The sequence below is a fragment of the Lepidochelys olivacea genome (assembly GCF_965140295.1).
Source record: "Lepidochelys olivacea isolate rLepOli2 genome assembly, chromosome: 19".
NCBI classification, from domain to species: Eukaryota; Metazoa; Chordata; order Testudines; family Cheloniidae; genus Lepidochelys; species Lepidochelys olivacea.
In genome coordinates, this window is record NC_140429.1 from 18,943,001 (window position 1) to 18,963,059 (window position 20,059).

The 20,059-nt window shown below is 47.0% G+C and overlaps 2 protein-coding genes across 4 annotated transcripts in view; one reads left to right on the top strand and one right to left on the bottom strand.

Moving 5' to 3' along the window:
* Positions 1-20,059, top strand: part of XKR8 (XK related 8) — a 117,629-nt gene that overhangs the window by 23,098 nt on the left and 74,472 nt on the right. The gene's annotated exons all lie outside the window — the stretch shown is intronic.
* The window catches only part of EYA3 (EYA transcriptional coactivator and phosphatase 3), a 139,503-nt gene that overhangs the window by 7,077 nt on the left and 112,367 nt on the right, over positions 1-20,059 (bottom strand). For both annotated transcript variants that reach the window (XM_084652449.1, XM_084652448.1), the window contains 8 exons: positions 19,151-19,290; positions 16,970-17,053; positions 12,788-12,877; positions 8,902-8,960; positions 6,017-6,177; positions 4,121-4,235; positions 3,088-3,209; positions 1,570-1,670 (listed from right to left, as the gene is read on the bottom strand). In XM_084652449.1, the coding sequence (XP_084508575.1) occupies positions 1,570-1,670; positions 3,088-3,209; positions 4,121-4,235; positions 6,017-6,177; positions 8,902-8,960; positions 12,788-12,877; positions 16,970-17,053; positions 19,151-19,290 (872 nt within the window). The remainder of the gene's footprint in view (positions 1-1,569; positions 1,671-3,087; positions 3,210-4,120; positions 4,236-6,016; positions 6,178-8,901; positions 8,961-12,787; positions 12,878-16,969; positions 17,054-19,150; positions 19,291-20,059) is intronic.

Here is a 20,059-nt window from a genome sequence, read left to right on the forward strand (position 1 = left end):
TCTGCGTCTGACCTGCCAGTTGTCTAGATACGGGGCGACATAGATTCCTTGTTTCCTTAGATGCTCGGCCACCATGGACAGACACTTGGTGAACACTCTTCGCTCCGTAGAGTGTCCAGAGAACAGAACCCTGTACAGATGACAGTCGGGCCCCACTGCAAATGCTTAATACTTCCTGTGGGCCAAGTGGATGGCGATTTGGAAGTATGTATCCTGAAAATCAAGAGCCACAAACCAGTGGAGCTTGGAGTTCATGGAGGCAAATATTACCATCCTGAATCTGAGATGGCATATGTATTTGCTGAGTCTCTTCAGGTCTAGGATAGGTGAAGACCTCTTTTCTTCTTTGGGACAGGGAAATATCAGGTTTAGAAGCCTCTTCTCCTGCACTCCTGAGGTACCTCTTCTATGGTTCCTAGGCAAAGCAATGGGGTCCACTTCTGTTCGTTATAGGCTCTTGTTAAAAAGGTCCCTGAAAAGGGATGGGGTGGGGGTGGGTGGATATCAGGTAGGGAATGGAACTGGATAGAGTCTGCTTTTCTGAAGTCCAGGGTCCGTATTCTGCTGCTCTCCTTTATTCCTTGTCTCAGGATCCTGAATTTGACCATCTCATGGTCACTGCCTCCCACGTTCCCATCCACTTTTGCTTCCCCTACTAATTCTTCCTGCTTTGTGAGCAGCAGGTCAAGAAGAGCTCTGCCCCTAGTTGGTTCCTCCAGCACATATCCATCCATGACAGTACTCCAGTCATGTGAGTTATCCCACCAAGCCTCTGTTATTCCAATCACATCATAATTCCTTGACTGTGCCAGGACTTCCAGTTCTCCCTGCTTGTTTCCCAGCCTTCTTGCATTTGTAGAAGGCATAGAAGGCAGCATGTTTGGAGTCCGCCATTCTAAGTTCCTGTACAGGTGGGCTGTCTCTATGGGCAGGTTGTACAGGGGATCTGCAAGCAGCTGTTGGTTTGACAAGTGCTAAGAACAGAATAGGCCAATAAAAATAAAGAATGAAGGTGGTTCTGAAGAATCTCAGAAGGAGTTTTTTGATAAGTTTAGCTGGAGTGAAAGACTAGATGGTCAGACACCATCTAGGCTCAGTCTCGCTGCCATGGCTGGTAAGAGGGAACTGAGGGAGGGTTGTTGCTGCCTGTCCTTTCTGCCCTGGCAGGGGCCAAAAGGAGACACAGGGCACATGCTCGGTCCTGCCAGGTACTGCAATTCAAAATAATCCAATCTCATGCATGTGAGACACATGCATACCTACAGTGGATCCTCACTGACGTACACAAGGGAGAACACTAGAGGAGCACAATGTGACAGAGTTTATGCTGGCAACGGCACCAGGAGATGAAGAGGCCAAGATGAACAGCTACACAGAGGCAAGAGGGGAAGAGCTGGGATGGAGTGCAGGTCACAGGAGGATCGGGGAGGAGCTCCACACCACTGGGGAGCAGCCAGGGAAGAAGAGCCAAGCCCCAGGAGCAGAGTCTGTGGAAAAGAAGAGCAGTGCAAGCTCAGCCCCCCAGTTCGCACCAGCCCCACAACCTGAGCTGCAGTCCCAGACACTCACCTGTTTAGCTGCTATCTCTTCATCGCGCCCATCTCCGATCACCACATAAGTTACTTTCTTTCCAAATCGTGACACAATCCTCTCAAAACAGCTCTCTTTACCTGCCAAAACACACCCCAATGGTGAATGCTTGTGGGAGCAGCACTACTCACCCCAGCACAGGCCCACCCTGCCAGGCCAAGGACAGACTCTCGTTTGGTTCCTTTCACAAGGCTACCATCTCCTCGGCAAGGACAGAACACCTGCTTTGGACTCTACTGGTACAAGCTGTTCCCTTTCACACGAGCAGCTGGAGAGAGCCAGGCAGCAGAGATTTCTCATTTACACAGTGCTCTTATTTCCATCCCAGGATAGAGAGAGGGTCATTTTCAAAGCACACAATACAAATGCTGGCTCCTTCTCTGATGCGGGAGCCCAAGTCCATGTCTTTTTCAAATCCAGTACTGAGCTGTCTAGAAGGATGAGCTCACAGCCACTGCATACTAGGGGAGTTGGGCACCAGGGAGAGATTTGTCTGTGCCTGCCACTCCCTTCCCAAGGACTGGCTGGAAACGCTTTGCAACTACAGATCTAGCTCCAGTGACTAGATGGGCCAATGTGCCATATCCAGGCCATTTGAGGGGTGCAAGCCAAGGAGTTCCCCAGCAGGACTGTTAGTCAATTCAGACATCACACAGCAGCTACACCATTCCCGAGAGGGTGCAGTACAGCCCTGCCCCGCTCCACCCAACTGGCTCTGCTGTCCGGTGCTGAGGAGGGTAAAGTCATGGCCCTGCCCTCTCGCTCTGTCAGGCATCTAGCTCCCAGAGGCTTGCCAGCAGGGCCTGTGCTCTCCCTGGAATTCTGGCCAGCACCAGGGCCCTCCCTTCTCCTGCACATCCCAACACAGGGCCTGACCAAAACTGGGCCTTGAGAGGGACAGTGAGACTCTGCCAATTGAGCAACGCCTCTGTCAAGTCCCTTTAGCAATGGCTGTGTCTGCTGCAGGAGGCTGGGTCCCTGCACTGTATGCCAGGTGGCTGCGGACTCTCTATTTCCTGAAGAGATTTTACTGAAGAGGCTTAAATCTCAAATATCTACTGATAAGAATGTGTTAAAACAATTTGAATACTTCAGGAGCTGTACTGAAGCCATATTCAGTATACTCTCTGTGAAGTGCCCGATGACAAGGATGAGGGCAGAAGCCCACAATTGGCAGTCTTGGGCAGTGCTGTTCAAACTTAGCTGTGTTACTGGGGCTTCGTCTACATTAGGGTTTTTTGCACCAGGACAGCTACCCGAGTGCCAAACTGGCATGAATGTTCTGCACCTGTGTTAAGTGGGGTTTATCCCAGGATAAACTGTGAAGGTACAAACCATGCATTATGCCAGTGCAGTCCATCCACACTGGTGATGTAGCAACAGTGCTAAAATCCCTGACATAGTTGAGCTCTGGCTCTCCCTCTAGAGGTCCCAGCCAGCACTCCGAAACAGGCACCCCTGGCAACAACAAAGAGCTATTTGGAGCAATAACCGTACCTATTTTTGTAGCACTATAAATATTTTCAATGGGGAACACTTCTCCCAAGCCGTACAAGAGAACTTTGGCAAGAGCTGGCACCAGCTGCGTCGTCGTGATCAGGACATTCACACAATTTTTTCTAAAGGGTAAAAGAATTAACAATGAAAAACACAGCCATGGCAGAGGGTGCAGGGGCTGGCTCTGGACAGCTGGCTTAGGCAACCATAGCAGGGGCCACATGCTTTGCTGGACACTGCTGTACTTTTCAAAGCAGATTGTAATTTAGCCTCTCTCTTTTTGCCTACTGAAAAAGTCTCCTCCTTGCTCTCCCCCTCATCCTTCTCTTACATTTAGTGCTTTTTGTACATCCCTCCTCTTCTTTAAACTGCATTCAGTGCCTTTAACAGTAGCTGGGCTCTGTCCATCACTATTGCTTTCTGTTCCAAGTCACTGACATGAGCACGCAAGTCAGTTTGAGTCGGAGCTAAGAACACAGCAATGTGCTGTCATGCAGAAGTCTGTCCCTCACTCCCCTGGGGTGAGGGAAGCAGCACCTTTGGCCACTGGGAAAGGAGCACTCAGTTTCAGTTCTGAGCACTTCCTTTGACTGATGCTTATGTAGACAGTAACAAACACCTGCCGAAGCCAGGCCCAGCCTACTTTAGCCAAACAGAGGGCTGCTGTATCTCAGGTCTCTGGGGGGGAAGAAACACAAAGTGGGAGGGAACAGAGAGAGCCCAAGGGATCCCCTCCAAAAATTATATCAAATGTTCTAAGGAATAGGCAGCTAGAGAAAGTTGTGCACGGGTACTACAAGCATTAGCTGCTTCGAGGGGCTGCTGATCACACAGCCTTTTGCTCTGCTTTTCGGCACAGGTGTGTCATTGTAACGCTGGGCAAGCAGCAGGGTGAGAGGGTCACTCTGCCCCTCCACAAGTTCTGCTGAGTTACTCCTGTTCTGACAGAGGAATGGGCGCTGCAGCGGGGCCTGGGCAGCTGGTCACGGACAGTTACTGTTGGAGTGACATGTACTTGGCCCCAGTTCCATACCTGGATTGTATGAGAAGTAGGGATTTTAATGCAGTTCCCAGCCAGGAATCCGTTAACACTTCTATATCAGCCCGTAGTCTCTGCAAAGCTTCTCTCTTCTGTGGGCTGAGGAGGCCTACAGGAGGTGCAGACAAACAAAAAGCTCCTTAGAAAACCATATTTCCCCAAGTAGAGGTATTGTCCAGTGCAGAGAACTGCCCCATTCGGGCCTCAAGGTAGCAGCAGTGCTTTCTGGTCTGACTGGCTGGAAAAGGCATGTGAGGAGGGTTGTTTTCAAACCTGGCTATGAGATTAGGAAAACAACAGCTGGTAAATCAGTTTCCAGGCACACAGGTGACATGGTTGGGAAGTCAGGATTGTAACTGGTGTTTGAATTCTAAGGAGTGTGGGGAGAGGGAACAGGGCAGGGCATTTCACGATACTTTGACATGATTGCGTAAGACTAGCCCTTAGAGTACTGACAGTATCATCTGTTCCGTTTTGTTCCATTCCAAAGTGCACTGAGTGAAGGGCAAGGAGCTAGGTAGGAACTCCTGGGTTCTATTCCCAGTCTTGACACAGACTTACTGTGTGGCCTTGGGCAAGTCTATAACCTCTCTGTATCTGAACTTCTCCACCTGTAAGAAAGGAAAAATGCTGACCAAACACCCTTGACACTGGGGTGGAGCACACTGAAGCAGTAAAGCACTATATTTATAGATTCATAGGGCCTGAAGGGACAATTCTGATCATCCCGTCTGACCTCCTCCATAGCACAGGCCAGAGAATTCCACCCAGTAAATCCTGAACCAAGCCCAGAATGTAGGTTTGAGAGCTAGAGTACAGATCTTTTAGAAAGAGACTTCCAATTTTAGTTAAAAGACTTAAATACAAGGGGTAGCAGGGCTGTCACCAGTACATTTGCACATCCCACTACTGCTCCTGGGTTAGTGTGGGCAATGCAGAGTTTTGGGGTTGTTAGGAGAACACTTTGTGGGAGGAGGGGAAGAGAAGAAACTGGATAAGGAATTCAAAGAACTTTGCCGACAGATTTTAAAAAAGGCGCATCAGACTGTGGGCCCAGCAGTCTGAAGAGTGCACACAGCGCACATTTCAGGAAAACTCCCGGCGGTTAAGGATGAATCCAGTGAACCTAGGGAGATGTAGGTAGCGTGAAAACGTGCAACATTTCACACCCCTCAGCAGCTAACATTGTGCCAATTCACCTCAGTCCTGACCTCCAGCAACTCTAGTCCAGCCCCACACCAACACAAGCTAAACCTGGCCAATGCAAACAAGGCCTAACGCGCTACACTTCCAGTTGTGGGATTCTCCATCTCACATCACAAACCAGTCTCATTCTGCACTCTGTACTGCTGAACAACCTTTTGAATGTCTCTCTTTTTCACACGGGAAACAAATCAAGGTTTGTGAAAATAAATGTTGTGAAGTGCAGAATGGTTTATTTCAAGCGATTTAAGGTGAGCAATATGCAGCTATTTGTACAAAAGCAGCAGCAATGGGACATTTTACATTTAATGGAAAGATTATAACCTGCTAAAGGCACTGGAAACTGATCAATGCAACCTACATAGCTAGCAAATTGCATCAGATTGCCTTTCAGTTCTGGCTAATGCATTTTCAACACATGAAAATGATGCAACATGTCACGGGGGAGTGGCCATGCCCCTGAAGCTAGGAAATGGAAAGAATGGATGGTCTGGGTTCTCCCAAAGGGTGGATCCCATATGCTGCCTTAGGGGGTGGCGGCTTTGCTAATGCCCAAGCACCAGGATGAGTAAAAATTACTGTATGTGGAACAGCTTCCAGCAAGAACCCCGCTTTGTGCATGGTGCTCAAACTTCACCTGTGGTCAAGGTTCCAGCACCTGTGCACACGTGCGTGGCCTGCACTCACCTCCAACATTGCTTTTGTGCTTGTCATAGATCTCTCGCACTTTGCGGTAGCGGAAAGCCAGTTTTCTCATCCAGTCCACTCCTCCCTGTGCCCCCACTGCGGAGCTGTGATTGGCATTGTTTCCTGAGCCACTGAAGCCATCCGTGGAGAAACTGTAGTTACTAGAGCAGAAAAACAAACCTGTTACACAAGCTGCAGCAGCAGGCTGGCTGACATCCTCCTAACTGGTGGTTTTCTAGTTTCACACTCTGCCCATGGCTGATCAAGCCTCTGGGACCACCAGTCCTTCCCCCCATTGCAGACCGGTCCTCTCTACATAACAGGCCTGTTCCTCAGCACCAGTGAAGATGGGAACTGTGTGTGCTCACTGGGCAATTTACCTCAATGCTCAACAGGTCTCACCACTGCACCTGAACCGCTGCATTCAAAGTGTGAGACTATTCCTCTTGCACTCCCTCAACTACAGAAACCATCTTCTTCTCCCTTGGCTAACACCTCCCAGTTATATAGCATTATATATAACAGAGCAGAGGGATAGCTCAGTGGTTTGAGCACTGGCCTGCTAAACCCAGGGTTGTGAGTTCAATCCTTGAGGGGGCCATTTCGGGATCTGGGGCAAAAATTGGGGATTGGTCCTGCTTTGAGCAGGGGGTTGGGCTAGATGATCTTCCAACCCTGATATTCTATGATTCCCCTTTAATCACCAGGCCTCAGTAATCAAATGTAATCACTCTCTTTTCATAGGTCTCACCCTTCTCAACCCTCCACTGGGGAGACAGGCAGCACTCCACGCAGCGTCCCCAGTACAGTCTCAACCGGTCAAGAGGGGGCAGTACTATTACCCTCTTTGCTTTACTGGAAATGCCTCTCTACACACACACACTGGCACTTGTGTTTGCACCAAGGCTTTCTAAATAAGTCACTTTCCCTTTTTTCACTGCTGAGCTTGCCACATTTCTTTGAGACATTGGGGTTGTTGTTTTTTAAAGTGAAAAGTTCTAATAAAGTTGTTTAAATTCACAGACATGTATCTAGAACCTAAACTACATAAAAGCTATGTCTGAGAATCCCTCCTGGGTTTAGGGCATCTCACTAACCTCACTTTGCACTTCAGATCATATTGTATTGAGATGCACAAGCCAGAGACTGCCTATAGTAGCCCATTAGCTACCTCCCTCATTTGGTGACTCCCCATTAAGACCTTGCTACCTCTCAGCCAATGTGTTCCAGTTTTCTTTGCAGCTGCTTTCTGACTTCCTTGCTTTCATTGGCTTCAATACAAAAAGGTTTCACTGAAATCTAGTTAAGTTTCATTTACTGTGTTACCGGTCTCCCTCCGGCCAGCAGATTTGTCAACTGCAGTCTAGGTTTACTGAGTCCATGCTGCTTACTACACATAATTCTTTCTTCTAGGTATTTAGACAATTTTTTTCATTATTCAGTCCAAGATTGTCTGGTACTGTTTTACACCCAGACTAACGTGTCAGTAGGGTTCCAAGTCTCCCATTAAATAGACTGTCATTTCTACTGTCAGGTGATAGGGTACAATTTCCAAGGTAAGGACATGCCATTATAAATACCGTCAGTGGTATTCTCTAGCCTGTTTCATGACACTTCACACCTTGTTTGTTTTTTTTGCACCGAGTCGATGCACTCACAGACATGACCACAACCATAGCCTGGTCTCTTTTTCTGAAGGCTTAATTTGGAAGCCAAAGTAGTTCAAATTATTCCTTTCAATGTGCTTTTCCCTGAACTTGTCAATACCGAAGTTCATCTGCCAGCATGTTCCTCAGTCCCCTAGTTGTGTTAGGTTGCTCTGAAGTTCCCTGCAGTCTTCTGTGACTGTTTTAACTTAGTTATATTGGTGTCACTTATTTCATGGTCCAACTGTAGTTACAGCTCAGACCGACTCCTGTGTGTTACATGAGCCCAGATCACAAAAAGCCTCTCCTCCTGCGCGCTCTACAGCTAGCTACACCCAGAAGCCTTTGTGTAAGGAGCCAAGAGGCTGCTTTGCTAAACTCTATCCCAGCTGACCAGTTTCCATGTGAGTAGCTGAAATTTTAGCAATTTGTCTTTGGTTTCTCTCAGCATTGTGCACTTGCTCTCATTACCCTAAATTTGGGTAAACTGGGAGAGAGGGGGAAAACACTTTCTGAACCCTCTATGGCTGCTTCATCTCTTTGTGGACAGTTTCTTTGGCGTAAATTCAATCAAGACAATTTGCAAAGACCATCATGTATGGAGGGGCAGCAGCCAGCCCAAAACCAGACTGCAGAGTGGCCTGGCGAGAGGAGAGCTGCCTGTATGGGGGGAGATTCAGGCCTAGCAAGTGTGAAGGACACTCCCGCCAGGTAGAAGAAATGAGATGCCAGGCCCCCCCGCCTCCATCCCCCAAGGAGAAGCACAGATATCACCCAGACTGCTGCACCCATCTTGTCTCCTCAATACTGTCCTAATATTGCTTTACTGTGAATCAAGGTGTAGAGTTGGCCCAGGGAAAGCAGGAAGCTTAGATTAGGAGATGGCCCCTCTATGATAAAATGTAAGAACCACCAACAACGGAGTAAGCCTGTGCTGGCCAAAATGATCTAGAAGGTCTTTCTAGCTTGTATCAACCATTCACCCTAGGTCACAGCTGCACGGCATCATGTCAAAGACTCTGGCAGGACTTTCAGAGGGCAAGATCTCAGACTTGGAGCCTGCTCCTCAAGTTTACCCAGTTTCAACCACCAGATAGTACAACAGAGTACACAAGTGGTTATGTTGGATTGTTTGGCTAAGTAGCTTCCCCTTCCCTCACAGCTTTTCTTGTAGTAAATCTCTCATACAGAGAAGCACTAAACCAGTTGCTCACTCCACACACTTCTTGAATATACCACCTTAAGTCTTGTCCATTGTCATCTGATGCAACATCTTCTACATGCACCTGGTCACACTCCTGTTCAAGACAAAAGACCCACAGATTGCTGAAGCTGAGGAATGCACTGATAGAACAGAAATTGGCTGGTTGTATGTGTACAAATCTTAGATTACCCAACAGGATTAGCAAACTGGTTTAGATGAAAGATGAAATCTTCCATCCTGTCTCCCAAAACAAACCTTTTTGAGGTTCAAAGAACTTCAGTTATCTTTGCCTCTCACATTTAAGATTTCATTCCTCAGCATCTCTGCACTTGCAAGTTCTGCCCAAGACTGGAACTTGAAGTACCAGAAATGTCTGGGCAGAGTTTGCTTCCATGACATTTCAGCTCAGGTTTGCGACTCAAAGGTTCAGAACATTTGAACAAATAACTGGAAATTGTCGGAGTTTACCCTAACTGAACTTCTGATGCTCATTTAGAGTGACAAAGTGGGTGAGGTGGAACAAATGTGAGTCCCACGCAGCATGTCCACGCTGCTGTTAGAAACCCACGACTGGCCCATGCCAGCTGACTCAGGCTCATGGGATTCAGGCTGTGGTGCTGTTTAACTGCAGTGTAGACTTCTGGGCTTGGGCCAGAGCACAGGCTCTAGGATCCTGCGAGGTAGGAGGGTCCCAGAGCTTGGGCTGCAGCCTGAGCCTGGAAGTCTACACTGCAATTAAACTCCCCCACAGCACCAGCCCAAGCCAGCTGGCACAGGCCAGCTGCAGGTGTCTGGCTGCAGTGTGGACATACCCACAGAGCTCTTCTTCAGGGTCTGGGAGAGGTACTCCAGCATCATAGCTAAATGCAAGGTGGAACAGATTGTTTAGCATAAGTAGTTAGCACATATTGTAAGGGATAATTCAAGGTAGAGTGGCCCGTCACACCTCTGCAGTCACAGGACACAAAGAGGGGGTTAGTGGGTTACAGATTGTTATAAACAGCCATAAATCCAGCATCTTTGTTCCGTCCATGATTTTTACTGCCTAGCAGAGTTATGAATTTAAGCTCCAGAGGTGTTAATGTGCCACTCTTCCTTGAATGGTCCCTTAGAGTATGTACTACCTACTTATGCTAAAAAATCTGTTCAACCTTGAATTTAGCTGTGACAGTGGGAGTATCTTTCCCAGACCTGAAGAAGAGCTCTGTGTAAGCTTGAAAGCATGTCTCTCTCACCAACAGAAGTTGGTCCAATAAAAGACATTACCTCTCCCACCTTGTCTCTCTGATATCCTGGGCTGTATCAACATCTGCAGCTATACTGCATGAAGCTCATCTGTGACTTTCACCTTGGCTACCAAATCCACACTGTATTTTACAGTATCTTTGTGCAATGTTGAAACATCATCTGATCAATGATTATCCAAATCCAAATTAATTCCATCCCAATAAACCAGCCATGGAGACATGCCATCAACCTGTAATGTAGTGGCGATATTGCAAACAGCGCAGTGCTCAGTAGAGCAAAGAGCCCGTGCAGAATCATATCCCTAAATGCCCTTTTTCTTGAAAATTTTTCCCTTGCTGCTACCACTGGAGGTGATGGTAAGACCACGAGTATCAAAAAGTTCACTGGCCACTGTTGGCATTTTAACTACCTTGTGTAGACCTGAGCAGGCGAGGTCATGGGGCAGTTAAAACTACAGCTCAGTGCAATTTTTGGGGCAAATAGTAAATTGGCCAATAAATGCATTTTTCGGGGCACCAAACCCATTCGCAAATTTGGGTTGAATTTGGCAAACAGTTTCAGCCAAAAAAAAAGCAACCCCAAACCTGAAAACAAATTTTGAAAATGTCAAAATACATTGATTTGACAAAAAGAAAAGGAGTACTTGTGGCACCTTAGAGACTAACCAATTTATTTGAGCATGAGCTTTCGTGAGCTACAGCTCACTTCATTTGACATTATTTCAAATGAAATGTTGGTTCGAATTGACGTTCAAAACCTTTGATTGAGCCAAATGAAATTTTTTCATTTTTTTTGTTTCGTCAAGTAAAACAGAGAAAATTCAGTTTTGGTTTGAAACTAACCTTTTTATTTTGTGTTTATAATGTTTCTCTTTGGACACCAAAAAAACTAGTCAGTCATTGGCTCGGTCTAATTAAAACACTGGTGGCTGCTTGCAGCCCAGTCTAAACTACTGATCCCAACATCGCTCCCCCATTTGAGCTGAACCAGTCGTAGCAAACATGAGGAATTGGAGGAAAGAGCCTAGTAGAGTCACCACCAGGAACCAGGGGAAATGCTGAATGTAGTGCAGGATACAAACCTAAGTGCAGAGTTCTCATTGTTGTTGATGGGAATTGGGACCCACGGACCCCTTGGTGCCAACTGGCAGAGCGCACAGGGAGTGCAGGGTTTTACAGGGATCCCCTGGATCAGAGATCTGTACAATAGTTCACCAGAGGGTGGGATGTGAGATCTCTGCCAAGAGCCAGTAGTCCACTATGATTCCTAATAATCATAGTGAAATGTGTGTACAGATAATATTTAAGGCATTATGTATCTATGCTAAAAATTATGTTCTCAAAGTCTTGAAGTTAAGGAAGGTCACCAGGATGTGAGAGAGCTGGGACATGCTACTTTCAGGCAGGAGGTAACAGATATCTATCTCCCTGTCTGGCCATTTGAGTATTGTAGGTGACTTGCTGATTGTTTTTAAGATACGTTTTTTCTGTAATACTTTTGTTCTGAATAAATAATACTTTATTTATTGCTGCTGCTGGGACAACCACAGTGAACTACAGGAGAAATTGCAGCTGAAATCCCCAGTCTAGAGGGAAAGACTCACAGGACTCTGCCCTGAGAAATGTCTCAGACCTTTAGCCATCAGCTAAGTGGGATGCCAGCAAAGAGGCTACAAAAGGGTCAGAAGTGCAGTAACGTCAGAAACTGTGACAGGTGGCAATAGGGAGATTATAGTCAATTCAAAATCCTCACTTCAATGTCTTTAATTAGCCCAAAGTGCATTTCCTACAGTAGTAACATCACAGAACATGTTTACACTTGTATCAAATTCATGTTAATGCAGCCAAGGTTACGCAATCTCTTATAAATGTCAAGGCAAAATCATTTATGTAGCTCTTTCTACCTTGGAACACTGAGTTGTTCCAAGAGAGGCTGTATTTTGGGCTTTACCATCTCAGACCATCCAGACTGAACTGTGCGGAGACCTGACAAGCATTATGAGCTGGAATGGTGACATAACTTGATTGCTTTCTTTGTAAAGCTCAAAGCCAAACAGGGCCAGTAGGAAATTAACAAAAAAATTACATTTTTGAAAACACTAATGAAAATTTTTGGCAGTTTTTCTAATATTTGCATTTTTAAAAGCAATTGTGGAGTACACCGAGATGCTCACACATGTAATAGCTCCTGGTTCCTGATCTAAACCCAGCAGCTATAGTGTTACCTTTTAAAAACAGAACTGTGTACTCAGGGGCAATGTAGACTAGTGTTTACAGTAAGAGACTAAATGTCAGTAAGATCAGATTTCTATTCCCAACCATTTATTTGCATAATCTGAAGTACTTCCATACCTCCTTGGGTAAGCCATATTTATTATATATAATATTCTAATTTATAATGAATTATTATGATTGGCTGGGCGAAGCGAGGCCTTACACACCTCAACAGCATTTCTGTATTTGTCAATTAGAGCAGGCTGATTGACTGAGTGCATTCCATTTTGTATGATCTTGGCTCACACACCAGCTTTGTTCCTGTACAACTTTAGTTCTGGTAGATGCTATTAGATTTTCATATTAAGTTCTGCTTCACACTTGTGTTTGTCATTAGAAATAGTACTCTCATCCAGAAGTTTCTGATGTTTAGGTTCCTGAACAAACAACTGGCACATACCTCTAAGTCATTGAAAAATAAGTGTGTGTCGGCCACTTCGAAAATCATCTCCTCCATTGTCAGACCTGAGCCAATCACTAGAGTTGGGTCCTGGAAAACAGGACAGAGAAAGAAAATTTTGCCCTGGTTCTGTACTAAGTAGAAATAAACCTCTTGCCAAAGAAGTTTCACAGGATTCCCACTGGATCCTAAGGCTAGAATGTGCTAGCATGGGTTTTGGGGGTTTTTTTCATACCATTCAATTGTATGGATTGTAATATCCAAATACTGTGGGCACTTGAAGAAAAGCCAGATTCTAGTAAAGTATCAAAGCAAAACAAATCAAACTCCAGTGCTGTGCAGTTTGGACAGATACACTTCCAGCAGCACAACAGAAAAATTATTTGTGATTGTTTAGTATGTTTCAGAGAGGCTCTATTTACCTTCACTCTATATTGGAAACACACTGATTCATACTAATGACAGGGACATGTTTTGTTGGTTACAATGAAGTGACCACACAATAAAAAAAGCAAGCTTAATGTGCTTTATATTTTGAAAATTATATAGCAGCTGTAATACTGACGTATTTTTAAAATGTAAAACAAAACAGTTATTTTTAGTTTACATTTAAGCACTTAAAATATTCGACAAATGAAACCTCCAAATGATGAAAGTTATTAAATGATCTCAGTGGAAAGGGGCTGAAATTACAGAGTGCATGATCCTTAACTTCTGCCAACATCTGCACTTCAAAAATACATCAATTCATAGCCTTGTACTTAATTAAAATGAATGTGTTTGCAGTCTTTACCTCCTAGCTCTGTAGGTACTTGATCCAGTATTCTCTTCTTTGAAGTGGTTACCCCTTTGTTCAAATAAAAGGGGAGGTCACTTACCTGTAACTGGAGGTTCTTCAAGATGCGAGGTCCCTATTGTGTATTCCCCTGAGGGTTACGTGCATGTGCCCAGAGCCAGAGCTTTTCAAAATAGTGTTCGTCAGTCTGTGCTCGTGCCTTTGCATTGCCTCGTGGTTTTGCCTGAGGCGACAAAGGGTAGGGTGGACCAACTGCATCTCAAGTTCCTTCTCTACCGCAGAGGGGAAAGAGGGTGGGATTGGAATACAGACAGGAACCATGCATCTCAAAGAACATCCACTTACAGGTACGTAACCTCCACTACTATTACTTCTTCTTGTGACGGTCGTTACTGCATTCCACTGAGGGTGATGAACAAGCAGTTCCTATATAGGAGGAGGGTGCGAGGAAGATGACAGAGAACCGGGGAATGGAGGACTACTGCATTGAATGAGGTGTCCATTGCAGAATCGTGCAGTAAAGCATAATGAGAAGAAAAGGTGTGTTCCAAACTCCATGTGGCCGCCTTACGTATGTCTGCAAGGGGCACATTGTGGAGTATGGAGGTAGTTGATGCTTGCACACTATGGTATGGGCCCATATCCCAGCTGGTGGGGACCGTTCCGATAACTGATAGCAGAGCGTAACACATCCTGAGACCCACTTTGAGATTCTCTGGGTGGAGATGGTCTGGCCTTTAATTGTCTCCACTATGGCAACTAATAGTCTAGGAGACTTCCAGAAGGGCTTCGTTCTCTGTAGGTAAGAGGCCAGGGTCCTATGGACATTGAGGGAGTGAAGCTGCCATTCCTCATTTGAAGTGTGTGGTTTGGGAAGGAAGGTTGGCAAATGTATAGGTTGACTGAAGTGGACGCAGGAAACCACTTTTGGTAGAAATTTAGGATGCAAGCGCAGCAAAACTATATCCTTATGAAAAGTGGTGAAAGAGGGGTTACCATCATGGCTCCCAGTTTGCCAACTCTTCTTGCAGAGGTGATCGCCACCAGGCAAGTGACCTTCATAGAAAGAAGAGAAAGTGGCGGACCATAGGTAGCATACGAATCCTCAGACTCAGAGGAACGGGGATGGGAGGGGGGGATGGAATGGGGAATGTTGTAGGAACATGACCAGAAGGAGGCAGATCTGATGTAGTAGAGGGGGTCCTCTTAGCAGGCGAATGGACCCAGGGGTGAAAGTAAGTTAGAGGACTTACCGGTACGCCAGAGTCCTAAGCAGGGGGCGTGGCCTCAACTGGAAGAGGTGTGGACTTAAATCCCCGGGCCCTTTAAATCTTGATTTAAAGGGCCAGGGCTCCAGCTGCAGTAGTGGCGGCTGGGAGCCCGTGGCCCTTTAAATCACCCCCGAGCTACCAGCTGCAGAGGCAGCTGGGAGCCCCGGGGCTCAGGGGTGATTTAAAGGGCCCAGAGCTCCAGCTGCTGCTACCGCAGCGGAGCCCTGGGCCCTTTAAATCACTGAGGAGCCCTAGGGACTCCCGGCTGCCACTGCTACCCCAGGGCTCTGGGCTCTGGCAGAGCTTTAAAGGGCCTGGGGTTCCGCTGTGGTAGCAGCTGCCGGAGCCCCGAGTCCTTTAAATCCCCGCCTGAGCCCTGCTGCCCGAGCCCCGGGGTAGGGGTGGGGGGGCTCTGGCAGGGATTTAAAGGGCCCCAGGGCTCCAGCCGCCACTACCGCCCTGGCCCTTTAAATCCCCTCTGGAGCCCCACCACCACTACCCCAGGGCTTCGGCAGCAGGGCTCCAGCGGGGATTTAAAGGGCCGGGGCAGTAGCGGTGGCTGGAGCTCCGGGGCTCTTTAAATCCCTGCCAGAGCCCCCCCACCCCTACCCCAGGACTCGGGCAGCAGGGCTCAGGTGGGGATTTAAAGGACTTTGGGTCTCCAGCCGGCGCTACCGCCCCGGCCCTTTAAATCCCCTCCGGAGCCCCACCGCCGCTACCCCAGGGCTCTGGCAGCAGGGCTCAGGCAGGGATTTAAAGGGCCCCGGGAGGGTATCGGTGGCTGGAGCTCCAGGGCCCTTTAAATCCCCGGCTGAGCCCTGCTGCCCGAGCCCCGGGGTAGCGGCGGCGGGGCTCTGGTGGGGATTTAAAGGGCCCTGGGGGGGCAGGGGGTAGCAGCGGCTCGAGCTCCAGGGCCCTTTAAATCCCCGCCACAGCCCTACCGCTGCTACCCCAGGGCTTTAAATTGCCCTCTCAGAAAGTCGGTCCTGGTACGGCGCACTGGCTCTTACCGGTACACAGTACCGGGGCGTACCGGCTTACTTTCACCGCTGAATGGACCAGAACATGCAGAGACCTTATCCATTCTAGGGCACACAGTTTGCGAGGCCCAAGAGCACATCCATTTCTTCCTGGCTTCAACGGCACCTGGTCCATGGACGGAAGCAGGGCCATAAGGTGAAAGGGGGGTTACCATCATGGCTCCCAGTTTGCCAGCTCTTCTTGCAGAGGTGATTGCCACCAGGCAAGTGACCTTCATAGAAAGAAGAGAAAGTGGCGGACCATAGGTAGCATATGAATCCTCAGACTCAGAGGAACATGGGGGTGGTTGGGGGGGAGGTGGTGGTGGTGGATGGAATGGGGAATGTTGTAGGAACATGACCAGAAGGAGGCAGATCTGATGTAGTAGAGGGGGTCCTCTTAGCAGGCGAATGGACCAGAACATGCGGAAACCTTATCCATTCTAGGGCACACAGTTTGTGAAGCCCAAGAGCACATCCAATTCTCCCTGGCTTCAACGGCACCTGGTCCACGGACGGAAGCAGGGCCGTAAGGGGGCCTGCCTCAGTATGGACAATTCACGCTGTACCAGCAAAGCCATTGCAGGAGGAAATGCCTGGTTCAGGAACCGGGACTGGTGGATCTGGCGAACGATGCAACTTCTTGTCACTCTTGTGGGCTCCACCATGGCTGGAACTCATGGCAGTGTAGTCTTTTTCTTGGATCTGGAGGAAGACTTACTGCCATGCTTGCGTGTTTCATGACCAGGCCCCAGCATGGGGTTCATAGTGCTGGTACAGGTGAAACCGGACTGGGACTCTGCAGCAGGGGGTGCACTCCTGGATTGCTCAGGCCGATGTACGGGGGCAAGGGAGGGTCTGACTGCGGTCCCATGGCAACCTCCATGAGGTGCTTCTTAGGGCACAGAGAAGTCTGGCCTTCCTGGGTGCGGGCAGGGAAGGAGAAGCATGCACATAACCCTCAGTGGAATAACAACAGGACCATCACTCCGAGAAGAAGCAGTATGCATTTTCTATTTCTTTCACCTACAATTAATGTATACTTATTGATAACATTTATGATCTTACCTCTGAGAAAGAGGTAAGACAATATTACCTTTCCATATTTCTGGGCGTACGACCCTGTGAGAAGGGAATGGAAAATGATGATGGTCTCATCCAAGTCCCACAGAAAGACTCGCTGGGAAAGGAATTACAAAAGGAGGTTAATCTTGGAATATTCCAAGTGCCATGCTGCAGCAAACAGCAAAATCATAGAAATGTAGGGCTGGAAAGGACCTCGAGAAGTCATCAAGTCCAACCCCCTGCACTGAGGCAGGACCAAGTAAACCAAGACCATCCCTGACAGGTGTTTGTCTGATTTGTTCTTAAAAACCTCCAATGACAGGGATTCCACAACCTCCCTTGGAAGCCTATTCCAGAGCTTAACTACCCTTATAGTTAAAAAGTTTTCCCTAATATCTAACCTAAATCCCCCTTGCTGCAGATTAAGCCCATTACTTCTTGTTCTACCTCCACTGGACATAGAGAATAATTGGTCCTCATCCTTATTACACCAGCTCTTAACATATTTGAAGACTTATCAGTTCTCCCTCAGTCTTCTTCTCTCAAGACTAAACATGTCCAGATTTTCCTCACGGTCAGCTTTTTCATAATTTTTATTGCTCTCCTCTTGGACTCTCTTCAATTTATCCACATCTTCCTTAAAGTGTGGCACCCAGAACTGGACACAGCACTCCAGCTGAGGCCTCACCTGTACCAAGTAGAGCGGGACAATTACTTCCTGTGTCCGATGATATGTCTACACGTAAAAAGCCACATGGCGCAGCTGAGCTGCTGTAGCGCTTCTGTGCGGACACACACTACAGCGAAGTAGTTAATCTACCTCCCTGACAGGCAGTAGCAAGGTTGATGAAAGAATTCTTCTGTTGACCTAGCAGTGTTTACGCCAGGGATTAGGTTGACATAGCTTCATCTCTCAGGGGTGTGGATTTTTCACACCCTTGAAAGTAGCAGCTATGCAGAGGTATGTTTGTAGCGTAGACCAGCCCTGACATATAACACTTTTTTTTTAACAGTCCCTAGCATAATACCAACTGCCCCACATTGTTGACTCATATTCAATTTATGATCCACTAAAACTCCTAGATCCTTTTTAGCAGTTATTCCCCATTTTGAGCTGTGCATTTGATTTTTGCTTTCTTACTTTGCACTAGTCTTTACTGAATTTCACCTTGTTGATTTCAGACCAGTTCTGAAATATTGTATTGAATTCTAACCCTGTCCTTTAAAGTGCTTGGAACCCCTCCCAACTTGGCATTGTCAGCAAATTTTATACGCATACTCTCCATTATCCAAGTCATTAATGAAATATTGAACAGTACCACACCCAGGACTGATCCCCGCGGGACCTCACTTGAAACACCCTACCAGTTTTACAGTGAACCACTGATACATACTCTGACTAGTCTTTCAATCATTTGGGCACCCACCTTATAGGAATTTCATCGTGACTACATTTTCTGAGTTTGCTTATGAGAATGTCATGTGGGACTGTGTCAAAAGCTTTACTAAAAATCAAGATATATCTATTGCTTCCTCCTTAATCACGAGACCAGTAACCCTAACAAAGAGAGAAATTAGGTTGGACTGGCATAATTGTTCTTGAAAAATCCATGCTGGCCATTCCTCATAACCTTATTATCCTCTAGGTGCTTACAAAAGGATTGCTTAATAATTTGTTCCAATATTTTCCCGGGTACCAAAGTTAGTCTGACTGGTCTATAATTCACCACATCCTCTTTGCTTCCCTTTTTAAAGTTAGGTACTAAGGTTTGCCCTTCTCCAGTCCTCTGGGACCTCACCTGTCCTCCAGGAGTTCTCAAAGATAATTGAAACAGTTCCAAGATTCACAAAAAGAAAAGGAGTACTTGTGGCACCTTACAGACTAACCAATTTATTCCAAGATTGCTTCAGCTAGTTCCTTAGGTACCTTAGGATGAAGTTCATCAGGCCATGCCTGCTGTGTCACCCACTTTGTGGTTAGGTGGAGTGTCCCCTATAGGAATGGCCCACTGCTCTTTTATCAAGCTCCATCAACAGTGTGTCTTAGTTTTGTGCCTCTGGTTAGAGAGACGCATTTCTGGACTTCCAGTGTTCCTCCCGTTTTTTACCCAATTATCCCAGCCCCTTTCCCCCGCCAGAAAGGGGAAGCGAGACACGCTGGCCTGACTGCTCTTCCAAAGTGACTATTCAGGAAACCAGACTGTTCACTTACTTCCAGTTCACTGTCCTGAGGGGAGGAGGTATCTGCTTTCCTCTTGCCCCTGTTTTTCCCAGCCATGTTTTTCCTAGTCTGCTCATCTAACTCTTTACTGGCTGTTGCTCTTGGCAAAGATGGACTTGTGGATGGATCTCCTAGAAGAAACACACAACACTGTTCCCATCTCATGATCATACAAAACGAGCACCCAGTCCCAACACATCTCTCCTCCTGACAGCTCTTGGCCATATACTAGAGTCAGAAAACAGGAGATGTTATTGCACCTCATTGAGGCACCAGGAGTTGAACACTACATAGAGCAAATGCAAAGTTTCTCTGTCCAGTCATGTCAATACACACCCATCTCCCCAGTCAATTCAGTAGTAAGCCATGATGGGGGTGAAGTCAGACGGTACGTCTACACTGCGGGCCCAGGTCAGGTGTCTCAGGCTTGTGGGGCTTGAGCTATGGGGCTAAAAACTGAATGTAGACACTTGGGCTGGAGCCCAGGCTCTGAGACCTCACAAGGAGAGGGCCTCAGAGCCTGGGCTCCAGTCTGAAAGTCAACACTGCAATTTTTACCCCCACAGCCCAAGCCCTGCAAGCCTGAGCCAATTGCCCTAGACTCTGTGCTGTAAGTTTTTTATCACAGTGTAGACATACCCAGGAATGAATGCTGCAGGGTGGGTACCAGGTACAAGATCAATGACAGAGTTCCTCCAGCCACTTAAGAATTGTACAAAGAACACAACCCCTCCTCTGCCTTGCTGCTATTAGAGCTACTTCAATTTAAGTTTCATTTTAAAAATTGTAACTCAATATTTTTAGAAGGTTCCTGCAAGAAAGAGTTCTCTCGGAAAGATTCGGACCCATTTTAGAGTACACTTATTATTAAGTTAGTTCATTTAACATCTCGTTTCCCCC